Source organism: Corvus hawaiiensis, chromosome 36, assembly GCF_020740725.1.
Source record: "Corvus hawaiiensis isolate bCorHaw1 chromosome 36, bCorHaw1.pri.cur, whole genome shotgun sequence".
Classification (NCBI taxonomy): domain Eukaryota; kingdom Metazoa; phylum Chordata; class Aves; order Passeriformes; family Corvidae; genus Corvus; species Corvus hawaiiensis.
Genome location: NC_063248.1, coordinates 645,773 through 670,425, shown reverse-complemented (window position 1 = coordinate 670,425; position 24,653 = coordinate 645,773). Strand labels below are relative to the sequence as shown.

At 48.9% G+C, this 24,653-nt stretch overlaps 1 protein-coding gene across 1 annotated transcript in view; it reads right to left on the bottom strand.

Annotated features, from left to right (window-relative positions):
- AAK1 (AP2 associated kinase 1) overlaps positions 1 to 24,018 on the bottom strand; it is a 65,424-nt gene extending 41,406 nt beyond the window's left edge. The window contains exons 1-2 of the mRNA XM_048290201.1: positions 23,611 to 24,018; positions 23,203 to 23,511 (exon numbers count right to left, since the gene is read on the bottom strand). Coding sequence (XP_048146158.1) covers positions 23,203 to 23,365 — 163 coding nt within the window. The 5' untranslated portion in view covers positions 23,366 to 23,511; positions 23,611 to 24,018. The remainder of the gene's footprint in view (positions 1 to 23,202; positions 23,512 to 23,610) is intronic.
- Between the last annotated feature and the right edge of the window lie 635 nt (positions 24,019 to 24,653).

Below are 24,653 nucleotides of genomic sequence, written 5' to 3'. Positions count from 1 at the left end.
CGTAAAGGCTCAGCTCACAAGTGAGTTACGTGTCTTCAGAAGTCCCACGACAAGGAGAGCAGCAGTTACACACCACAGAAGTCAAGTCACATCCCAAAGAATTCTCCTTTTCCAAGTCTGAGCCCTTTAGGGAATCCCATTCTTCACAGGCTGCCAGAGACCACCAGATCACCGCCACACACAGCTCCACTGGACACGTTTGTGCCTCGTGGTTACGCAGCTCTTGCACGGGTTGCCCCCATTGCGTGACAAGTGACAAACAAAGCCACACTTGGGTAAAATTTATGGTTAAAATAGGTGGCATATGACAAGAAAAGAATGAAAAAGAGCAAAGAACCAGACAACACTGCTGTGTTGAACGTACAACTCTCCCTGTTTCTTATCAATGGCTTTTACAACGTAACAGCCCCTCTTCCACACCGACACAGGAGTTACACATGCAGGTAACACACCTGCCAGCACGGGAACTGCTCGGCAGGAATCTCTCTCAGCAGGCAAACCCTCAGTTTTACACAGCACAGTTCACCACAGGAACTAGAGCAGGGTTTTCGAGGAAGCCCCACTGACTTTTAGAAGCAGCCCCAGAGATGTAGCAGAAGGATGCAATAGAAAGAAGCAAAACAAACAAAAAAACACCCACTCCTCCCCCCTTCCCAAAAAAAGCATGAAGACTTCAATAAAGGTCTTGAAAGAGATACCCAGGCTGCAAAATGGACATTCAAATTCAGGAAACTGGGACATGGCCCTGGGATGCAGCACATCACAGCTGCTCGAACCCCCTCGCAGCTCTGGCGGAGCCTCTGTGCACAGTGCTCGATTCAGACCCAAAAATAACCCTGACTCTCTCCCCAAAGCTGCTTCAAGTTGAGGATCTCAAATTACAAGTCATTTTTAAGAGTTTCTGAACCCACAGCAGCAGCCTTATTGTTCTCCCCAGCCACATTTGTCTCGTTTTTGGAGAACAAATCCGCACATCCCACTGTGAATCTTTAGCCCAAAGGGTGGCTGTGCAAAAGAGGAACACAGCGCTGCACTGATTTTTCTTCCCCCTCTTATAACCCACAATGGAGCCAGGAAGAAATAAGGGACTATAACCAACACAATTTTCCCAAACCCTACTTTCCTAACAGTCTATGTTTTTCAGAATTATTGGAGAGATCAGGCTTGGACTTCTTTTTTTTTAATTTATGTACAATACTTCCATGGATCTCAGAAAAATACCAGAGAAAACATTAAACAAGAAAAAAACAGAAACCAAACAAAACCCCAAAGGGTTGGTTTTTCAAAGTTTATTACAGTCTCAGCCATCCTCAAAACTTTTTGGTAATCACAGAACACTTGGGTTTCCCTTCCTCCCCCCAAAATGAGCAGTCACCCACAAGAAGCCCCCGCTCCATTCCAGGGGCTCAGTTCCCTTTCCCAGCTCTGGCCAGGCCAGCAGGATACGGGATCTCTGTTTACAGTGCTGTGCTCAGCAGAAAGAAACATGAGCTGAGCAGCAAAATAGATCAATTAAACTTTTTTTTTTTTTAAAAAAAAAAGGCAGCTCCACTAACCCTCAAGAACCTCCTCCCAAATCTTTGCTTCAGCTGAGTGGGACTGGAGCCTCTTCAGACCAACTGCTAATGCCTTGTTAGCACAGGTCCCTTCCCTCCACCAGGATCCTGGGCTAATTAACAAAGTCACCTCCAGAGCACCCTCATTAGAATATGCACGTCATGCACAAAGCCAACTGGCACAGAAAACTACAGTCTGTGCAAGGGAGAACACAGATAAAGCATCCTGAGAGCTCAGAGGAAAGAGATGTTCATAATATTAAAAAATAATAATAGAAATCGAGCTAATGGGTTTTGATACAGGACTCAAACATCAACACAGACTTGTGGCCCGGAGCATCTTCCAAATGCAGCAGTGAGACAAAAATACATCAGGTGAAGCCACATCCAAGGAAGAGGAACCTGTGACATCTGCACTTACAGAAGCCACAGTAAAATTACACCTCGTGTCCTTTTCTCCCTCACCTTTGACTCCTGCAACTTCAGCTGAAAACACCTCACATAAAGAAGATGTGCAAAACTGTTGAATTTATTTTGTCTGCAAATAAACCCACCAATGTGGTTACTTTATTATTAAGCTCCCACTGACTGCAGATTAAAGCACGACAATTTTGCTACATGTAAAAGCAGCACGGCTCCCTCCGGAGAAAATGAGGATTGGTTCCATCAAGGAAAACACAGCAATTTTTACACAGCAATCTAGAGGAAGTGACTGTGCCATCAGAGAAGCAAAATTTGATGACCCACACCCATCTGAGAGTTTTACTTTCTATACAACTCCTATTTCAGCTGGTCCAACTGCCTCAATCAAAGCAGACCACAGCATTCCTTCCCAGGCTTTGACTGTACTCAGGATTCAGTCCAGAAAGGCACAACACAATCAAGAACTTCTAACTGCCCACTTCACATTTAAATCAGCAGGTGTGAAAAACACCACCCGAATTTGAATTTATCTGCATTTATTACACCTTCCACTGCTAATTGGCTTTAGTACTCCTAGTCTGGCACAGAGAATGGGACTGCAAACAGGAAAACAGCAGGAAGAGAAGGGAAAGGGAAGAAGCACAAAGGACAGCAGCTTCTTGCCGCACTCTTTGTATGTCTAGAGCCCTCTGTGTGTAAGATTCAAGTCCATCAGCAGGACACACAGGTCAGTTTTAAGATGACTAAAAACCTTCCCCTCCAACCTGGCCTCCGAAGGAAGCACAGACAGGGCAGAGAAATCAGGCCATCGACTCTCACACAAATTTGCAGGAATGGGGCTTGGGCACATCCACAGGCTGGAGCAAATTGGAGCTACAGCAGGAATCCTGCTCCTTCCAGGAGGGTTGGGGCTGCAGGTCCTCCCAGGCCAAGGTTAGAGCTGTAGGTACATCTGCTTATGGGCTTGTTGTGCCACAACCTCCGTTAGACACTTTTATATATGTATAAAAATCAAAATAAATTCGATAGATATTTTTAATATCTATTAAATCTATTAAATCTATTAAAATCTATTAAATATTTATTTATTTTTATATATACGTCTGTAGATAGGTAGATAGTGGCAGGGATGCCTGGCACTCCGTACCCAGAGCTGGGGAGATTTCCTGTCAAGTTCCTGCGCACAAGAGACGAGTCTGGGAGCTTTGGCCCATCCTTCACCTCCCAGATGCCCAAAATGTTTATTACCGACTGCTCATGAACTGCACAAAGATAAAGAAAATGGCCACAAACTGTCGCATTGCAGAAAAGGCGCAGCATTGTAAGGCTGGGGGGCAGGTGCATACACGGGTTATTGGCCAATACACTCGAAGCATTTGAAGTACTTGAAACCTTTTTACTGGCAACTGTAGCCATCAAATTCACACCACAAAGCAGTTCAGAAGGACCCGCGCTCCTCAGGCCCCTCAGAAGCAGCACTGTTTGTAGAGCAGCCAGCAAACACAGCTCAGGTGTGACAGCAGAGGGGCAGCAGGACCCACCAGATGGCTGAGAGTGTCCCTTGGCAGCACCAGCCAGCCCACAATAGCCCAGGGAGGGACCGAGCTACCCAGCACCTGGACTGCAGCCAGCACTGCTTAACCAAGCCTTTCTGATGGATTTAAGAGCTGCCCTTCACCCAGCACACAGCATTTCCAGCAGAAATGGGGCCGTTCCCAGAAGCTGGTGTGTGTCTCCCATGGGCTGCAGGGTGACGATGGCCGCAGCCCTGCCTGGTCACTGCCCACTCCACAGACAGGCTTTGCCCAGACAAGCCACCCATCTGAACTCTGTTTTTCACAGTCAGCCTCATACCCTTACCTTATCTTTTAACTGCTGACAGCTGGTTAACCCTTCCTCCTTGCCCACTGCACATCTACACCACCACCACCTCCTCAGCCTCAAGGGCTTTCAGCTTCCAGAGCTCCAGACCACAACCAATTTCTCCCTCATTATTCCAGTCCAACCCCCAACTTGGCTAAATCTGGGTAAAGTTGAAAGGAAACAGATCAAAGACAAATTTACAAGCAATTATGATGAAGCCCTGCCAGATGCACATTACAGGACCATTTACTTCTATTCTCAGAGAACAGCAAGACAACAGCCAGGCACTGCCAGCTCCAATGTAAAAGATGATCATCTCAGGATCTGTGCAGCTCCCAGCAGCCAAGGTCAGCTCAGGAGCCTGTGCTACACGTGGCCAGGGAGGGCGGGTCACACACAGGCACAGCTTAGAGGCAAAGTATTCCAGGCACCAGGAACATCCCCGTATTTTTGCTGGTAAAGCCTCTTTTCCAGTACACGTGTAGAAAGCAAAAGGCACGAGACCAGTGCAGGCTTCAGCTGCAACAAAATAAATAAATCCAGAGACTTGCAAGCGCCAGAAGCGACAAAAGCAAGAGCTAAGCCTGAGAGTCACCTCAGAGGACAGTTTTCCCCTGCACATGTGCCTGTGGTTTAAGGTTCTGAAGGAAATTCAACTCTCTTCCCATGCCAGCCAGCAAAAGCTAAAAAAGCATTCCCATTCTAAAACATGAGAAGTTATTTCTGTGTTCATCCTTAAGACATATTAACACTGCTGAGCGGGCAGCACACAGCCAGCACTGGGATCACTGTCAGCTTAGAGCTTCCACCAGCTACAGCGGTTTCTCTGGGGAAACTTTTTGTGTCTCTTTGGCACTTTAGGCCTGCCTCAACAGCATGGAAACATGGTTATCGTGCTACACACTGCTGCCTGACTGTTGTACTTGCTAAAAGGTTTTAGGATAAGCTGAAAAAATACTGGGAAGTTCCAATTATCTCCAGTCAATATAGATGCCAAAGCAATTTTCCATGCAGGTTTGTGTCAGGGCGCTGGCCAGCTGCCAGCTCTGGTAGTTATGTTTTCAGCCCTTCTGTAATTTCAGCAGGATGCAGAACTCCTCACAGCCAGGCAAGCACTTCTAAACTAGGTAAGAGCAGCTGCACAGAGCTGCACGTGATCCCTCTCAGCTCCTCCAAGGTAAGGAGATAGCGCTGTGCTGAGTTTAAGGGATTCATGTGGATTGCAAGCCTGGAATCCTCTTGCAGCCAGCAAGTCCCAGGCAGGCAGCAATGCCAACCTGCAACCAAGCACAGCACTGTTACGGCATGGAATTTGCACCAACTGATGTAATGGTCAGGAAGAACCACAGAGACAGGGGCTCCTTCCATCACCCTCTGGTGACAAGCACCTCCAGGGCTGCTTTTCACCAGGGCCACATAAATCAGCCGAGCTCATCAGGTGCTGCAGCCGAGCCGCGCTCTGGACGCCACCCCCTCACCCTTCACAGACCCACCTGGTCCTTCTGGGATGGCACCACTGCGGGGTAGCAGGGAAACCACCCAAAATGGCTTGTCCTGAGAACCCCCTTCCTACCAGCACCACACCTGTACCATCACACACCATCACCTCCTCAGCCCTGCTCCAGATCTTCCCACTCACAGGTAACCTGGAACAGCAGAGAGGAAAACAAGGCACATCCACAGGCAGGTGTTGTGCCTGCCAAACAAGAGGCCCCCAGGAAAAGCCTGTTTTCATAGAATCCTAGCATATCCTGAATTGGAAAGGACCCACAAGGATCACCCTAGTCCAGCCTCTGGGCCTGCACAGGACAGCCCAAGAATCCCCCCACGTTTTGTCCGTGCCAGGCCAAAATAAAGCAAGTTCACTTGCAGCCCAGACAGTGTTTGAAGCCCCAGCTCAACAGACCACTTCACCAGAGTTAATCATAGTCCAGGAGCGGGGCTGGACTCTGCCCTGTGCACACACAGAAAAGCAGGCTGGATTTCATGGGATCTGCAGGACCAAAGGCCCTTCCATGAACCATCGGTGCTCCCAAAACACGCTGCATTCCTGTGCTACCCAGCTATGCTGATGCAACAGCCTCTGCCAGAGACAGCAGAGGAACAGGAACAGCCTCATCCAAACACAATTAGGCAGAACCTCCTCCTAAAATCCTGCTGAATGTTCCTCACAGAGACACGAGCGCTGCTTGTCCGGGAGCAAAGGAGACACACAGCTCCATGACCTCCCAGCTGCACATCTGAGCTCTGCAAGAGCAGCTACAAAAACATCTCCATGGATGTGTTTTCCCTCTGCAAACACTGTCAAGGTTTTCCTCCAATCACATCCCTCATTTTTTTTTCCGAGGCTATGTTGGGTTTGAGGAGGAATTGCTCCTCTTTTCAGTTAAGGCAGTCAAATCATCAGGCTTGAAACTGTCAGGTCACCAATTTCCACTTTCAAAAATAAATAAAAATCCACTGTTTCATTTTGGATTTTCTCCATCACCCTTCCACAAACAAATTAACAATACCTGGAATTACCATAGCTCCTGATAAACATTGTGAATGCCACTAAAAACGTTATTCCTCAGGGGTGAAATTCTTTTCTGAGATGGACAAACAAGACATGGTTTTCCACTGGATTGTTCCCATCTTGCTGTATTTTAGCTCCATCTCATCCCCCTCAATGCTCTGCATGCAGACAGCCCACTGTGCTCCAGCACGGCAGCTGAGGAGAAGCCAAGTGCTGTTCAGGTGTGCCCAAAACTGCCCCGGGAACATTCAGCCTCCAGAGACAGCCAGCAAGGCATTTTAAGCTCTAGCTGTACCAGCAGGCACTCAAAATTAAGTGCTCTGCTGAACCAGGCACAAAGCCACTGCATTTGCACAATTCCAATACTTACTGATTCTTATCCATCAAGAATTATGTCATATTTTGCCTTATCTCACCAGCCAGAAGAACTTCCTTAGCACTTACCTTCCTAAGTACAAGGGCAGGCTCACTCAGGTTTTGTTTTTTTTCCCCACAGTCAGGATGCTGTGATCCAGTTACAGGAAAATCATAGTGACTCCCTTGCATGGGGTGTTTCCAGCTCACCATTCCCAAAGCTTTACTAATACACAGTAATGTATTTTTCTCCCCAGTCACAGCCACAAGCAGCTGTCACACAGACATGGCACATTACCCATCACTGGACATCATCACCAGGCAACACCAGAACCATTTTCTCTCTGCTGCTGTCCTGAGGAAGCCATCCTGCACCTCTGACTCCTCTAACTGGAGCAACATACACTCATTCAAAAAAAAAAAAAAAAATTCCCCCTAGTTGCGTATATACAATATTCACTCCTTCCAATCCAAACTATTCTATGATGTGATTCTTGATCCTAAAGCACCCATGTTTTTGGGTGTTTTTTCCAGAGACAGAGATGGCTACAGCAAACCTCAGCTTTGGAGTCACTTAAAAACTGGAGTCACCACAAAGAAAAAAGGCCAAGGAAAACAGTTTGGCCAAAGTTAAACAATACAATAATCTGTAATTATTTCAGACAACAGCCAAGCTCAGCAGAGCTCTGCAAGCACATCAGGGAAAAGCTCTCCATGTGCCAGTGCTGCTCCCCTACAGCTCTGTGGGCCAGCTTTCAACAGAGGTGAAGGAATACCCTCAGCTTGGTTCCCCACACCTCCAAACCCAGGAGGAACAGAGACAAGTGACTCCTCTGTAGGACAAGCAGAAGAGGTGCCCTGGGATCCTGTCCTCTGAGCACACTGGGGGCTGCTGAGCTGCAGAGACCTCCAGAAAACCTTCCTGTGACTGCTGGGAAGTGCTACTGGGACCACACCACGAGTCTCGAGGAGGCTCCCCAGCAGCTCCTATAAAAAGCACCACACTGTCCCACAAACCCAGCAGTGACGGGGAGGGAAGCCAAGGAAAACAGTCCTACTGATCCTGCCTCGTGTCATGATCTGGTGTGACCCTCCACACAAGCAAATATTTGCTGGCATGTTTTAATATGGGCTTTTTATTTTAATAATAGCTCCCCGTGACGGGCATTAGGATTATAGTGCTATTTTTGTGGCTATTAATCTGCACCAGTGTATTCTTTCTGATGCCTTTAGTCCACTCTTCCATTGCCCAGCAGGAGGATATTGCTGCACATACCTGCTGAAAACACACCATTTCAAATCCCATTTTCCCTGGTTTTATGCCACTTCTGCATCACTTCTGAGCTCTTTATTTCCAGGACAGGATATTTCACCCCAAATTAAGTTTTCTGTTCCAATATTATTCCTTGTTATTACCAAATGTGCCCACAAACCAGAGGCAGCATTGTGAAGTGTTCTACTGTGATACATAAGGGGTTGGAATGATCAGGATCACTGTACACTGCTTTTTTTGCTTTATGAAGCATCTGCAACACCTTTAAAGTCACAGAGTGTCAGCATTAACACCTCTAAAAAAAATACAACTCCCTCATTTTGTTTTTGAAGTCGTTTGAGGTGCAATTCAGAAGGCACAGTAACGAGGCAGACTTTGCATTAGGGCTGTTAATATCCAAGATCATGAAAATATCAAAGAAAGTAAAGACAGCACTGGTACAATTTATGATTTACTGAGTTCAACCTGGAACATTATCTCTGCTCCCACTTCCTTCAGACGGAGACAGTCAGAAACACAAGCAATTTGCAAGTAGTTTCTCTGTTCTTCAAGCCATGGTGTTAAAAAGGATGCTACTAGGGTGGGACAACCTGTGATTAATAAAAAAGGGCAAAAAACTTAGAACTTGACCAGAGAACATTTGGGTCAGTTTGCCAACACACCGCTGACAGCAGCAGGGTGAGGTACAGGCCCTGCTCACCCAGCTCACACCCCTGAGACCTCCTCCCACACAGGAGCTCTGCAGCCTGGCTTCAGAAAGCAAATTTGTGCTGGAACTGCACCTTCAGGTGGTCCCAGCCCAGATCAGACCCCTCAAACCACAGCATCTCTTACTAAGAGACAGCAGCAAGTCATCCCAACAGGATGGGACTGAAGGGTTCACCTTCTCCTGACATTTTGGGTATGGCAGGGCATGTTACCAACAGGAAGAAACATTTTTAGAGGTTTCCCAGCACTGCCAGGTACCACAAAGGATTTCACCCGACTCAGCCTCTCTCTGGCAGGACTGACCCTGCCCACAGTCTCCCCCCAGCACATCCTCTAACCTGCTCTTTCACCACTCTACTCACACTCCCCACATGCTCTGCAGCAATTCATTCCTGGGTGTTGTCACCCTGTCACCACCAGGAAGTCTCACCAAAATCTCCACTGGATCTCAACCCCAAGTTCTTCCCCTACACGCCAACGTAGCTATAACCAATCTTTTCTCCACAGCCTCCTGGGCAGCTGGAAGCACGCTATACAGAGTCTTTTCCAGATTATCCAGCACTAGAAGACTAGAAAGACTCAAAGCAGTGGTGGTTGTACGAATGTTCTCCTTTGTGTTTGCATTTTGTTGTTTCAGTACTACACGTTGGAGAGACACGACACTTGGGGTTTGGGATTTAATTAGTGCCTATGACTCACTCTCCCACCCAATTCCATAATCCTCTGGTTACATTAGGGTATTTACATGTCATTTTATATCCATATAAGTGAAGAATATTCACCCTCAAGTTGCAGGCACAGAAAACACACAACCTGTCCCAAGGCACAGGCTTGCATCATTTTGCAGGAGTAAACGGACAAAACTGGTGTTTGCTCCTCACAACTCAGGCCAAAAAACCAGGATTTTCTTTACCTGGGCTAAACTGCGTCAACAGTCTGCAAGCTGAAGCACAGAGCACTGACAGCGTGTGCTCAGCCACAGGCTCACACACAGACCCACAGGTGTGGGTGGCACCTGCCCAGCTGTCTGAAGGCGGCAAGTGAGGACAGAGGAGACACGCGGGACACACCCAACAGCAGCAGCGGGCTCTGCTCCAGGGGGGCCTGAACGTGGATCTCCTGGTCTTCCTACACCCAAATGTCTGTAAACAGTGCATGTGTTTGTGTACATGTGTGTCATAAACCAGGGTCCAGTTCTGGACAAGAACAAAACAAACCCTCATCCCCTGCCAACAGCCTCCCCAGCTGAGAACAGCAGATAATAACACTAAATTAAACAGGGCCTCTCTCAGCCCAGATTTTCTACCTCAAAGGAAATAACAAGCTTTACTTAGTTGGTTTTTGTTGTATTTTTTTAAGTCCCTTGACTTATCTACAGCATAACATGCCAAGTTTAAGGGACTACTTCAATCTAAAGGCCTGTCCCAGCATCTCCCAGAGCAGTATTTGGAGCAAGTTATTTCGAGGAGCTCTGCTTATCAGCAACACAAACCACTGGTCTCTGCAGGGCAGACAGGAGGCCTCTGGGCAGTGCTGCTCTCCTTCAGCTCAGGGCTCTAGACCACCGAGACACAAGTCCTTACCGTGCATACAGGTCTGAAAGCTACAGAGCACAGAGACTGCAGAAAACACTGTACCACACTTCCATCACAGCCCCTGGGAAGCTCCCCTTGTTCATTTCCAAGAGGAGAGATACAGCTCTCAGTATCTGACCTCACCATATTCACCTGTACAGGGAGTCAAACACACTAAAAGTCAACAAAAATCAGTGCAGATTCTGGGTGGTTCACTGAACTTTCAGTTGTGACTTCGTCTGCTCCTTCGGGCTGTTTCCACTGCCCCTAAAGTGCTTTAAAAGGTTTCATCCTGGAGTGGAGATAGAACTGCTCTGGGAAGCCTATCAAATCAGATCTTGAAACATCAACTGCCAATTAAATAGCCTGAACATTTAAGAGTTACCTTGAGGGCAAAAAATAAAGGGCACACCACTAACTCCAGCTGAAAGAGCCTCATCTGTGTAAGGAGCAATGGTCACCATAACTCAAATTTCAACCCTGTTCTGACCATTTTAAGTGGCTGTAGGAAGCAATCAGAGCTCCAGAACTGCAGGGAAAGCAGACAGCATCTAGATAAAGCATAGAGGACATCTAGTATTTCATGACAGGAAACCTGAAACAGGCATGGTATCAGGAGAATCAGCTGAATCCTGCATCTCCCCAGATGGAAAATTAGCTAAGAAGGTATTTTTGCAACAAGATCAGGAATTTAACAGTGAACATACTCAAAAGAAGATTGTTAACAGTTACAACTGTAAAAAGTCAGGAGAGCTCAGAGCTAAAGTGAACATACAGGAAATGCAGCTTCTATTGCATAGGACGAACTCTTGAAGAATATTAAAGCTTTGCTGGGCAAATCACCAGCTCCCCTTTCCTCCCTGCAGAGCATGTGCACAGCTCGTTTCCTGCTAGCAAATGCTGGGGCTTCCCAGGCTTCATCCTACTGCCAGAGGAAGGCAGTGCTGGGACACTGAGGTGGATTCTCTGCTCACCTGGTTCATATTCACGACAACAGCAGCTCTGAGCAGGGCAGGTAATAAACTCACTGTTCCACACAGTCCATAGCAGAGAAATACATGTGCAGCCCTACAACTCCACAGCTCCCAGAGTTAGGCACTGTCCTTCCAATAATAACCACTTTAAGCAGCCAGGAATTCTCCACACAGCTCACATTCGAGCTGGGAAGAATTTGATCTGCACAAAGTCAATCTGCACATCAGCAATAGAGTTTCCATGTTAAAGCAGCAAGCAGAGGAGCCTCCATGGCTGGCCAGCAGAAATCCCTCAGGCAGCCTCACGCTGAGCGAGTTCTCCGGGCACGGAAAGCCAGGCATCTGCGTCAGCCTGGTGCCCACACAAAATCAACTGGGATTCAGTAGGAGGCAGGAAGAAAAAGGGAAAAAAAACAAACACCCAGCTTCAAAGATACCTCCAGAGCCCATCAGACAACACCCATCATCAGGGCAAAGGTCTGCTTCCAATAGAGCAGAACAGCCCAGGCAAAGCCCTGCTGATCACAAACCCTTCTCACTCCCAACTCAGAAAGCAGCAGCTCTTCCAGCTCCAGCACTGCTTAAGCTTTAGGCTTTAAATACCACCAGGAAAACCCTAATGGAGCATCCAGCACATCTGAGCAAAGGACTTCTCCCCAGGTTAAACAAAGGCTTGAGCTTACACAGAGTTCCTGGGTCAGACTCACAGCCAGGGGAAAGCAGGGCCATGGTCAGCCCTACACAAGATTTACCACAGCTGAGAATCCTAATGCAATTATCCAATATTACCAACATAATTATAGGGCCCTTGCTTAGTGTCACTGCTGCAATATCTAGGCCATGACAAGACAGATTTAGATTTACAAGCTCCACCCTCTCCTTTTAAATAGGCAGGACGTCACCATCATTAATGTTGGTGTGGCAGCGCCAGCCACGAGTGCCTGAACCGTGCAAAATAATACAACCCAGAACCTCATCCAACACACAGCACGAGCATGGCCTTTACCTCTCCTGATTTTAGGAGAGCAAGACTGGTTGTCTAGAGATTGTGGCAGTTTTGGGAGTGAATATTCAGTCTATCAGCTATGATGCTCACAACAGCAAATAGACACAAAATAATTATAATAGTTAGAAGCATTTTCACCACATGGATGACATGGAAAAAACATAACTGCCTCTTGTCACTTCTCTGGGGGTTATTTTGACAGAGCTGACTTAAAACCATTCAGCTTCATTTTTTTGAATGTTTCAGGACCCCATCTCATTACCTCTAAGAGACACCTCACTCCCCACACAATCCTGCAACTCCCAGCCAGGTCCACGGAGAAGGACAAAAGAGGAAGCTGTAAATCACAACACAGCAGAGAAAGGAGAGGAAGGAAATTAATCTCTTCCATGCAACAGCATTTTAGAAGCCTAAAATAATCAGTGGGCAAGATCCAGCCTGTGCATTAAATCCACACTCTTGTCAGAAGCTCTGGTCCAAGGGCAGCAGCGGCTTGGCATTCCGAGAGCAGCGGCAGAGCACAGCCCAGACACCCCAACTCAGGGGCATTAAAGTCTCCCAGTATTTGCAGTATTTGTGACAGCAATTTTGTAACAAACAGCAGCTCACTAAAGGCGATGAAACTGTACTGGCTGTCACAGCAGGAAGCACGTTTAGGTGCTCACGTGGGGAGATTTGCTGGGCATGTGCTCTGCTGCACAGCCCTGTGCATCCACTCCATTCCTCCCTGACAGGCAGACTTGGAAAACCAAAGCTGATAGAACAGTGTTTTATTACTATGCAGCAAGACACGCTGCCTCCAAATAGATTACTTGGCAAGGCAGACTCAGTCCCTCTCAATTGTAACAATTTTAGTCCTTGAACTTCCACTGTAAGCCTGAAAAAAAATAAAAATTAATGGGTCATGAATAACTCACAGCTTAAAAAAAATTAAAAAGAGTCATTTGTTTAGTTATCAGTCAGCCCTTTAAAAAGCACATTTCAGCTGCTATTATTCCAAGCAGCCACTAATAGCATCTGAGCCCTTGTTCATCTCCAAGTGAAATTAGCACTGGCATCAACATGCTGCGGAGCATGACGGGCTCTGAGTGAACACGACTGGAACTGCAAAGCCAGCAAGAAGCTGCAGCAACTGCAGGCAGCTGAAAAGCTTCCCTGGAAAGGCAAGGAAGCGGTGAATCATGTCAGCAGGAGAGGAGAGAAAAAAGCTAAACTAGTCGAGCAGAGAGCAGGTTGTAGCTGGAGGTGTAGAGGAGGGAGAAAGCAAGACGAAGGCCAGGGCTGGGACTGGTCTTTAGCTGGACTGGCTTGCAAGGGCAAGGCAGAGCAGGCCATGGAGACCCGAAGTGCCATGGTAACAGCACACTCCACTTGGGAAGCAATTATGCAAGGATCCGAGGACAGCTCACGGCAACAGACAAGTTAGGCATTTAGGAATTTTGATTACTATGGCAGCACCCAGACACGCCTCCTGAGCACAGCAGCAGGAGAACCCCAAGCAAAACTCCACTACGTACATTCCAGGAAGAGCCTGAGCTTACAGCCAACAGGACACTGTCAGAGCTTCACAGCAGTGGATGAAGGCTTCTCTCCAACCAGCTTCCTCTCCTTAAACCCAGGAATCCAGAGTTCAGCCTTTCCAGGAATCCCATATAACTACAGGTTATGGATACCTATGTAACTACAGGTTACAGGTACCCTTGGGCCACCGAAGTGCCACCTCCCTGAGTAACAGGAAAACACAACTTAAGGACACATCCCATTCCTCTGCAAGGGCACAGTGCTGATCAACCCCTGAAGACAGCAATGAACTTTCCAACTCCTCAGTACATGCCAAGCATGGATAGCACAAGCATGTGCCACCAGGCAGACCTCAGGGAATTTAAACCCCCAGGTACAGCCAGGAGCACACAGTATCCAGCATTCAGCATTTAATGGGGAAAAAAATCAGCTCTACATGAAACAGGGCTTTGAGTTTTCCACACACACACGGGTGAGGAGGGAGAGAGATGAACTATTTGTCTGTTCATTTGTCAGATCTCCAGGAGCAGGAAACAGCTGCAGGGGTCCAGAACCTGCAGCCTTGTGACTGTTACTCACCAAGCCCATAACCATTGGGGATTGAATTCATCAGCTCAAATGAACATAAATAATTGCTTTATTTATTTATATCCCAACTTAAATATAATAAATATATTACTAAATGCATCAGTAGCAGAAAGACTTTCAAAGGTAAGACTTTTCAAGTGTAAGGGCTTGCTGTGTTAAGTTTAAAACAAAAGCAAAAGGTAGAAAACCACCACCTGCCCCCCTTCAAAAATAGCATCATTTTAATTTTTAAAAAAATCCAATACATTTAATCCTGTCACATGTTCTGCTGAAAACTGGGTGAGCAAGGCTGAGTTTATGTGTTTCCCATGGTCTCTGAATAATATCAGATCTCCAGAAGATCCTGTGTATCAACTCTCACACCGTGATCAGCTGTACCATCACAGCTGCTTGTACCCAACACCCTCTCTCTGAGCAGGCCTCCTAAGGCAGCAGCACACAAGGTACCAAGCATGTCACTGAGAATCAGCAGGCACAGGGAGGGGCCAGGAATCTCCAAGAAGCAAGGACAGGCTTTGTTCTGCATTTGCATTATGGGACACAGGGCCCTGGTCCATGATAAAAGTTCCTGGATACTCTGGTGACATGAATATTAATGACCCTGTGATTAAAACACCAGGCAAGGAGTGTATTTGCATTTAATACAAGACTTTGTCCCCGCTCTCCTACACAGCCCTTATCAAATGGCTTCATCTTCTTAGGCTTCAGCTTCTCATTTGTAAAATAATTTGATAAGCCTCCCTCCCACCATCTGTTTGTCTGCTCTGCAGAGAGGGAATGGGCACAGAACCACAGGTTGTGTGACACCTCACCTCTCCAGAGAGCAGAGACAGCTCAGCAGTTCAAACTACAACTGGTAATGGAGCACAGAAACAGAAGGGTAAACTCATATTCGCATGTGCAAGTACATCTTCTGACTCAAAGCAACAGGTAAAGGCCAAAGGAAAGGCTCTGACGTTCAGATTTGTTCTCGCCAGAAATATGTGCCCAAGGATCACAGGACAGTGTTACCTGCCTGTACTGCCCCCTCCCCTTCTCTCTGCCACACTGTCCCTCCTGCATCCTTTGCCACCCTACAACCCACAAGTCAGGGCTCTGTGCATTTCTTTATCTCCTTACAAACATAACCAATAAAAACCACAAACATAAGAACCAGCAGGATCTCATCAGTTGACAAGTGGGGCTGGCCTCATGTGTCATCCTACACTGCCTGCCTTGTGAGAGGGCTGTGACAAATACACAGGCACCAAAGAGCTCCCTCCAGTCAGAACACACATTACTGTGCAAGCAGCACTGCCTGGAATTCCCAGGGAACAGCCAGTGTATACCAGGCAGAGCCCACATCAGCTGCTCCCAAAACGGCCACGAGCATCCCACTGAAGTTTCCTACACTGTAAGGGGGAAATAAGGCACAGAGACATCAGAGGAGTTTAGCAGGTTCCTCTCAAGTGCGTATTTGCCTAATGGGATGCTGGCAGAACCTTAGTCAGAGGATCCTATGGAATCCAACAAAGAGGATCCATCCCAGCCCCTGAGCCATCCTTGCTATATCCTGCCTTTTCCCACCTCTCTTCCAAAGAGACGTGGCACTGCCTCTTCCCTCCAGCCAACATCTCCTGCCTGTTTGTGCTGTACCCCATCCCTACTCCCTACCCACCACCTGGATGCCTGTCCAAGGAGAACTGCTACAAAATCTGGGTGAAAAGGCAAGTGTGCAGCACCTGAGTCTCTGCACACACACAGGTGCTTTCACAGATCCTTCTAACTCCAGAGAGTGTTTTAAGAGTCTCACGGTATTGCTCATGCCTCCAGCCATTTGCATACCGCCGGTATCAGACACTTCTTGCCAAAGGTCATGAAGAGAGCTATTAGAGCAGAGCCCTGGGCCAGCAGCAGCCACCAATAACCCTCATGTGGACACACTGCAGCCCTAAGTGAGGATTTCCCATCGATCCAGCTCCGTCCTCCCAAGCAGCAGCTCGGTGCCAGAGACGTCTTTATGGCTGAAGCACTTCCCAAGTCAGAAGCCATTAATCCTTCAGAGGGTCACAACAGGTAACTAAAGTAACACTGAATTAGCAGGTAGGTCATGCAGAGAAGTCACATAAGGCAAAAGGCCTGCACTTGTGTGCTTCTCACATCAGCACTGATTTCTTGTGTTCATTTTAAGTATTTCAAACCACTTTGAAATTCCAAATTTTGCATCACTCTCATAAAGATCTGAATATGCACCCACATGCAACCTGGGATAGCAGTGAAGTCACAAAACATGTATAACACACCAAACCAAGGGTTCCTCCTGCTTGCTTTGGTGCTTTGAAGAGAGACTGATGTTCAGTGACAGCCACAGGAACCAGGCACATCGTGTCCTCACGGAGCATTCCGCACATCTTTGAGACAAGCTTGAGTTTATTTTACTGCTGCCATTTGTGCAGCAAAAGCACATGTCAGCCCTGCAAGCATCATTTCGCTTACAGAAGGAGAGACAAGCTAAGATATCATCTGAGCAACAGCTGTGCAATTAGAGAGCCTCAGAAGATCTTGCATCTTGCTCTCACACCCTTGAGAACAGCTTGTCAGATTGCTTTGTAAGTTCACACAGGCGCATTCTGGGGCCCTCTAAAACAGGCCCATGATCACCTAATGGGAAGGGAAACCGATGTGTGACTAACAGTGAATGAAGATCAGCTCTACCTGCCCTCATCACAGCACCTTCCAGCTCAGCTGTGGGGGGGATGCACACACAAATCCCTGCTCAGGGAACTCAGCTGCTGATGGCTTTTTTTATTTTTAATCTATGAGATCACCCGTCACTGGTACGTAATTTGTTTCTGCAAAATCATGAAGCAAACCAGATGCTATGAGCATCTTGTTCCAAAAATGTCTTTAATCCAATCCTGCAACACATGGCCCAGGGTCCTGGTGTCAGCAGGGTTCTGCCACAGAGCAAGCATGAATTTACACCCAAATCACATGTGCGCCAAGAGCACACTCACTGAAATCACAGAGAGGCAGCACTTGAGAGGAAACACAGACTGCAATTAAAGCACCCAATCTGGAAGGCCAGAGATCAATTCCTGACTTGGCCACACGTGCTCTGCATTGCTTCACCTCCCTATCTGAGTTCCCAGCAGCCCTAAAAGGGATGGAAGGACACATTCACAGACTGTGCCACGGCTCAGATACTCTGGGTAGTGAGAGCTCCTCACATTAGCAGAGCTGCAGCAGCTCCCCTCTGCTTTCACTCTGCTGCATCACACTGTAGGCAGCTAACAATAACCTTCATTTCATTTAGTGGCAATTCCTGGACCTCCTACAAAAGGAGGAAGTTTCCATAATGACAAAAAGCCACAAATGAGAATTACCTTGCAGTGCCTCACTTAAGCCTTTCCAAATCTTCTCCTTGTGCTTGTAAATCACTGTCAGTATTGTTCCTACTCTCAAAAAGTACAGCAGCCAGTATCTGATCCAAGGAGGTTTGTTTCCAGCATGATACTGCCACAAGGACATCTTGTGCTTCCCCCATCCAAGGAAGCCAGCACCCTTTCCTGGGAAACGTACTTAGTTACCTCTTGTTATCAGAAGATAACTCCTTCATAAACCGAGTTTGCTTATGGCACGTTCTGCTCAGAGACTTCCTGTCTCCTTCCACTTGTGGAACACAAGTAAACACTTAGCACAAGCGAAGGCAAATTGGTTGTGACTTTCCAGAGAAGCAGCACCAGCCCTGCAGCTGGCACACTGCCTTCCCAACAGGCACAGCCTCAGCCTGCCCAGAACACTATTTACACTGAAAAAAGTCACCTTCAAGGGAAGCAGCTCCCAGTCCCAACACAAGTGTGCAGCACCTAGCCAGTCCTGACCCCTTATTAGCCATGATTAATGCAGGTGGGTGAGCTTGGAAGGCAGTAAGTGCTAAATCCAGAGTGGATTCCAACTTGTCTTCAGCACATTTATAACTTCCCACCTGCTCTCCTCAGCTGCTGACAAGCTCCTGCACAAAGGGGAGAAGGCCCACACCACAATAAAAACATTATGGCAGTGCACGTTCTCCTGGGAGCCACAATGTCAGTGCTCATGTTGCAACTGGAGGTTAGAGACCTGTTCCTTTGTAACTACTAGAACACTTCTGCAAGACCCCAGCTGGAGAGTTAAACCATGTATTATCCCCAGCCAGAATCCCAAAACTAAGCTTTCTTAAACTAACTGACAGCTTCATAGTAGGACTGCTTGCAACAGAAACTATTTTGGTTTAACATGGAAGGTTTCTTCCTGGGATGGTAACTGCAGAAGACTCCCCCTGCCATGACTGCCCTGGACTAACACTGCCTCAAAACGAGCTTTTAGCTACCACAGCTGTTACACAAGGAACCAGCCCCCCTGGGTACAACCCAGACCCCTTCTCTGACAGGCTGCACAAAGCTCACGAGCCAGGCCAGGCCAGTCTCTGGCCTACACAACTTCTTGCACACTTAAATCCATTAACACCTGCCTTTCCTCCCTGACTACATCTCAGAACACAGCACACACTGTCCCAGCAAAAGCTGTCCTGCTAAAAGCACCAAAACACTCGGGATACCTCAACATTTACCAAATAACTCCCTTGGGATTCTTCACAAGTTCCCCTGGCTCCTACCCTCAAAAAACCAGGCTGCTAGAACACAGAATCAAACATCCTACCTAGCAGAGCAGAGTACATGTCACAAGAAACACAGAAAAAGCAACAGGGAAAAATAAAAAAAATAAAAATCACATGTCCCATTCCAAGAGGAGAAACAGTTTAATTCGTAATCCAAATGTCACTGGTCAGCTGATTAGCAGCTGGCCCTTGGCTGAAGCTAGAAAGCAGTAACTCACAAAATACACTTCAAAGCAATGTCTTGAACCCAACCACACTGGAATTGGGTTGAGGATCACATAAATCTGAAAAACGTACTTCAGATGAGGTTTGCTTTAAAGTGAAATTATTTTAGAGGAAGCTCAGTTGTATTTTCAGTGACTTCAGGTTATGGTGCTGCAGAGAAAGGACGTGCCAAGGGTGAGCAGGGCAGGGGTCAGCAGAAACCCTCTGCACTCAGCCCAGTCACACCAGTGGGCAGCTCAGGGAACCCCCCTTTCCCACCAGGCATGGGTTGGGCATTCACAGCCTCTCCCAGATGCTTCCTACATGCATTTCGTACATGCACTGGCCGGCAGGTCTGCCAAGGAAAGTCAGGATGAATGCCACAATGTCCCTCTTTTGAAAACAGAGGAAAAAATACATCTGGCAAACATAAGATGATTTGGTGACTTTGCACTGGTTCGCAATATCAACCGTTAAATGCTTTCAAATCAACACTAGCTACCAGCACACAGGCATGTACCTGAAAAACTCCAGTGAGATATCCAACAACTATTAAACCTGAATCCCTTACTTACACACTTCAAGGGGAAAAGACCTACAGAAAAATAATACTGATTTTAAAAGTAACTTTTCATCAACCTGCAGCAATGCAGCCTGTACCTTTTGCTAGAAGCAGAGAGAGACAAAACCCTGCTCAAACACGTGCCCCATCAGTGTTTACACACCTCGGGTCAGCTCAACGCTCTCTTACAACACCGTGAGCACAGAGTCACACAAAACACAGAGGCCCTCAGAAATGGGACACTGGGGCAATCCCCACCCTGTTTTAGCTCGGAGGAGTACCCGTGCCTTGTGGTACTTTGCCACACACGTACATCTCTCAAACTCCTTAGCAAATTCCTAATTTATGGCAACATCCTTCTCAATATTTCTGCTGCTCTGATCCTCATCCGAGGGACACCAACCTCCCTACAGCTCCAGTGTGGGGCTCTGGGGTGGGTTTTTGTTGTTTTGGTTTTTTCTCTATGCACAGGCAGAAACAAAGAGCACTATCTGACTTGGTCCAACACTGTTTTGGTTTCCTTTCAGAAGGAAAACAGCAAGACAGCAGCCCCACACTGCAACAGCTCCCGGGCATTCACTTCAGCTCTGTGAAACACCACTCACCCCAAAACCAGTCACAACACCCCTCAGCCCATACTGGGGCACTGTGTGACTTTAAACCTGGCCCTGCGGACCCCCAGGGCCAGCAGCACTGCCCTCCCACCGGAGATAATCCTTGTGCAAACTCTGAGGGGAACTTTTCAAGAGATTATTTGTGCTATTATATGGATTAGAGGAGGACAGCTCCAAAGACCCAACCAGGAATCACCTATTGCAACACCCTGTTTGTAACAAAACCACTGATTCACCAGTATCATAACACCACAACCAACCTCTCAAATTCCTTCTATATTATTCCCATCTACTTCCTTCCAAAAGGAAGGGATGTTCCTCCCTGTCCAGGAAGGCAAGTATCCAGACACAACTATTTTTCAGGGGTGGGGGTGCACCTGACCACAGCAGATATTTTGGGGGATCTACACAAGAGCCCAGAGGCACATGGAGCCATTTGCCACTTGGCACACGCAGTGCTGCAGCCAGGATACACTCCTTGTCAGCAGGGTTGCTCAGCAGAATTCAGGGTGACCAGGCACAGCTCTGACAGAGGTAAATCCCAACACTTCAATTCCGTAAGTTCTGGTTCAACTCAAGTCTCCTCCACACCATTCATCACTTCATTGAGTCTCTCTTTTAAGCCACTTTCACATCTCATTTTTTTTTAATGTTTCACATGCTGCACCAGGCCTCCCCACTCCCTCCTAAACCAACGGAGATGAGAGGTCTTTCCTTCCCAGACAGGACACTCTTCCTACAAAGTGCTTCCCAGGGGACTTTTCCTTTTAGCAGAAATAGCCAAGAGTTGCCTTTTCAGCACTGCTGAAACACCACTGCAGATACAAAGAGGTTTTCCAGCCGAGGTCTCAGATGTCAGGAGCGCAGGGACCGGGCTGCCCACGAGCTCCCCAGGTCTCCAGCTGAGTCAGGGAGAAAAGGCTGTTTACCAGCACACTCAGCCACAGGCATGCAGAGCTGCAGCACTTCTGACCCACACTGCCTCCCCAGATGGCCCAACTTTCCTATAGAGGAAATGGCATTTTCACCTCTCTGTTCCAAAAAAAGGTGACAACCTGCAAACCAACACACCACCTTGCTCTTGTCCCCTCAGAGGCTTCGCTCTGCATGCAGAAAGATTTCAGACTGCCCACAGCAGAGTCGCACTGTGAGGAAGATACCTGTGCAGCACCCTTCACCAGAACTCCCTCTGCCTCAGAGGAACAGAACACAGCACCTATTTCGCAGGAGTGCTCGGCCTGTGTGTGAGGATCCCAGAGCTGCAGGCCATGCTCCATCCCACAGGCCAGCCAGGAAACCACGAGTGGCAGGGAAAAGCCCCCACAAGCAGCAGCTCCCCCAGGACAGCGAGGCAGGGAAGGGAGGCACTTCTCTCCCAGGCAATCCGTGCTACCACCTCCACCTCTGCTGCAGCTCAGCCCCGCCGAGCAGGAGAGCCCGGTGACACACGGCTCCGCTTCCCGGGGCTGTCAGCACAGGGCAGAACCTGCCAGCAGATTACTCATCAGCAAAAAAAGCCTCTGCCTTCCCATGTTACCAGGATGAGGCCATCCTGCATTAAAAAGAGACTGACAGCTTCTCAAGTTTAGCTCACGTAGGTCCTAAGCTTCCAGGGCCAAAAGGGCCTTGGAAATATCAGTCAAGGCAAACCTATATTGCAAATTTCAAGAAAAAAATCACTATAGTTACTAGTTAAAAAGCCTGGTTTCAGTGCTCCTCTCAGCAGAACGTATCAGAAACCATGTCTAAAAAACAAGTCACAGACCTATTTTCTTGTACACCATGGTGAATTCTTACAAACCTGAACACAGGCAGCGTACACAGAGTCCCTTTTCCATTTTAGGGCTCTTTCTGTAAAAGCCAACACAGGTCCTCCCACTCAGCTCTCTCCCAGCAGCTCTCCTTCACCATCAAAACAAAACACTGTTTTGACTAAAATTGCCCAGGATGCTGCGCAGGAGGGACCAGGAGCGGGTCTAAGGAGGCCAACATCTCTCTGAAGGTCGAGGCTAAGGTTACCAGCCAGAGCCATTCAGGAGGTTCCTTACAACCCCAACAAATGAAATGTAAAACGATAGTTCAAGCAGCAGAGCTGGTTACAATTAAACAAATGCCACCAGCAGCTTGCTGCACTGCAAGGCCTGCACACGTTACGAGTTCTATAACCCCTACAATTCATTTCTAGGTCTTTAACTGTTTTATTCGGGGGAAAACAAAACAAAAACAAAACAAAAACAAAACAAAAACAAAAGCAATTGGGATCACACCTTCCCCATGCAGAAACCCCACACACAGAGAAATCCCTCATCCCAGCTCACAGCCAGTCCTGCTCAGCCTATACCTATGTGGATGACATAGCTACAAGGAATTTACTCCAGTGTTTTAATCCTCTCTGCTTGAGGTAGGAAAGGAGGTAACAGCTGAAGAAAGTTTAAGAGTGAAGGACACTGCTTTCTTTATTTACAGCACCTTGTTCTGCACCAAAATATTTGACAATATTTTGGTGGGGGTGTCTTTGTAACTCCCAGTTTAGGAGAAGTGGGAAACAATTAACTTCTGAAAACCTCCCAATTTCTAAAGCATTAAAAAAAAAAAAAAAAAAAAGCCAAATCCAGCAAACCCACACCGGATTTACAGATGGGAAGACCAGACACGTCAGCTTACAGACACCACTGAGCTGCAATTCTGTCAAGGACAATGAAATATTCAGGAATCTGGGGGTCAAGGAGGAGGAGGCTGGGTGCCCAGAACAGCTCAAGGCCTCCCTTTCAGCTTGGGGAAGGAAAACCAGCACACGTCGAGCGCTCTGAAAGGCACCGGGATCTTACCTTCCGCCAGCACCTCGTCCACAGTGACCTGGTGCCGGCCGATGCTGAAGACCCGGCCGATGTAGCCGCTGCCCGGGCCGCTGCTGCCGCCGCCGCCGCCGCTGGTGCCCGACCCGGGCCCGGAGCCGCCCTGCTCCCGGCGCGAGTCGAAGAACTTCTTCATGTCTCAGGAGGCGGCAGCTGCCGGCGATGGGGGCGATGCCGCTGTCAGGTCCCGAGCCCCTCCTGGCTCCTGCCGCGGCCGCTGAGGGGGGCCCGGGGCCGCTCGCCTGGCGGGGCCGAGCCGCGCTGTCCGCCGGGGACTCACACCTGCAAAACCACAGGGGGATAACGGGGGCGCGGCGTTACCCCCGCGGGCCGCCGTGGGCCCCTCGGCGAGCCCCGACCCACAGGGACCCTGCCCGGTACCTCGCAGAGGGCGGCGGGTGCCTCCATGCGCCCCGCGGGGCCGGCGTGCGCAGCCCCACCGGGTCACGGCGGGGGCCGGCTGCCGGCAGGGCCCGGGGCCCGCATCGCTGCCTGGCGGCGTCACCGGCGGCCACCGAGCCCGTCAGGGACAGGGACCGACCCCACCGCCGCCGCCCCCCGCCGGCCCCATCCGACCAGGAAATGGGCCGGCACAGGAAGTCCCGGCTGCCGTCGGGAGCACCGCCCCCGCGCCTCCGCCAGCTGCAGGGCCCGGCCTGGCCTCGCCGCCCCGGCGTGTCCCGTCGCGGGCTGTCCCGTCCCGCTCCGCCCCGTTCCGGGATGCCGCGTCCCAGAATGTCCTGTCCCGGAGCGCTCGGTGCGCCCCCCCGCCCCACAGCGCGGCGGGAAGGGGAGCGGGGGCTCGGTGGGATGGCGGCGCCGCGCACTGTACGCTGGGAGCGGTAGTTCCGCGGCGGGACCGGAGGGGGGCCTTGGGGCGGCGAGGACTACAAGTCCCGGCATGCCGCGCGGCGCTGGCCGGCAGGGGGCGCTGTGCTGGCGGGGCCCTCAGGGGGCTGTGGCGAAGTGTCCGGGCCGGGGTCGCCCCTCAGACCGGCCGGGACCGGGGGCCGCCCCAGGGACAGCGGACGAGGCCCGGGGGCTCCGTGTCCTCCTCGTCGCGAGGGATGAGTGCAGAAATCCTGTCCGTGAGGAACCACGGCCCACACTGGGGCTTTGCGTGGTGACTGGTATTTACGTTTATCTTTGAAATAATGCGCTGAACTCGATGTTTTTGTGATATCATAATAAAAGGCCACTGCTGTGACATCTTGGGATTAACCTGAAGCACAAGGCCTATCTTCACACAGGCCCTACTAGTGCCTGGTTTGAGAGCCTCAAAAAAATCCTAAAAACAGAGATATCCCAAGCTCTCAGAATGTCTTTAGTGTTTTACACCTAGTAGCTGGTTTTGTAAAGCCTGTGCCTTGGATTTGCTGTTAAACTACAGCTTCCTCCTCCTTCCTGCCCAACTACCGGCAAGG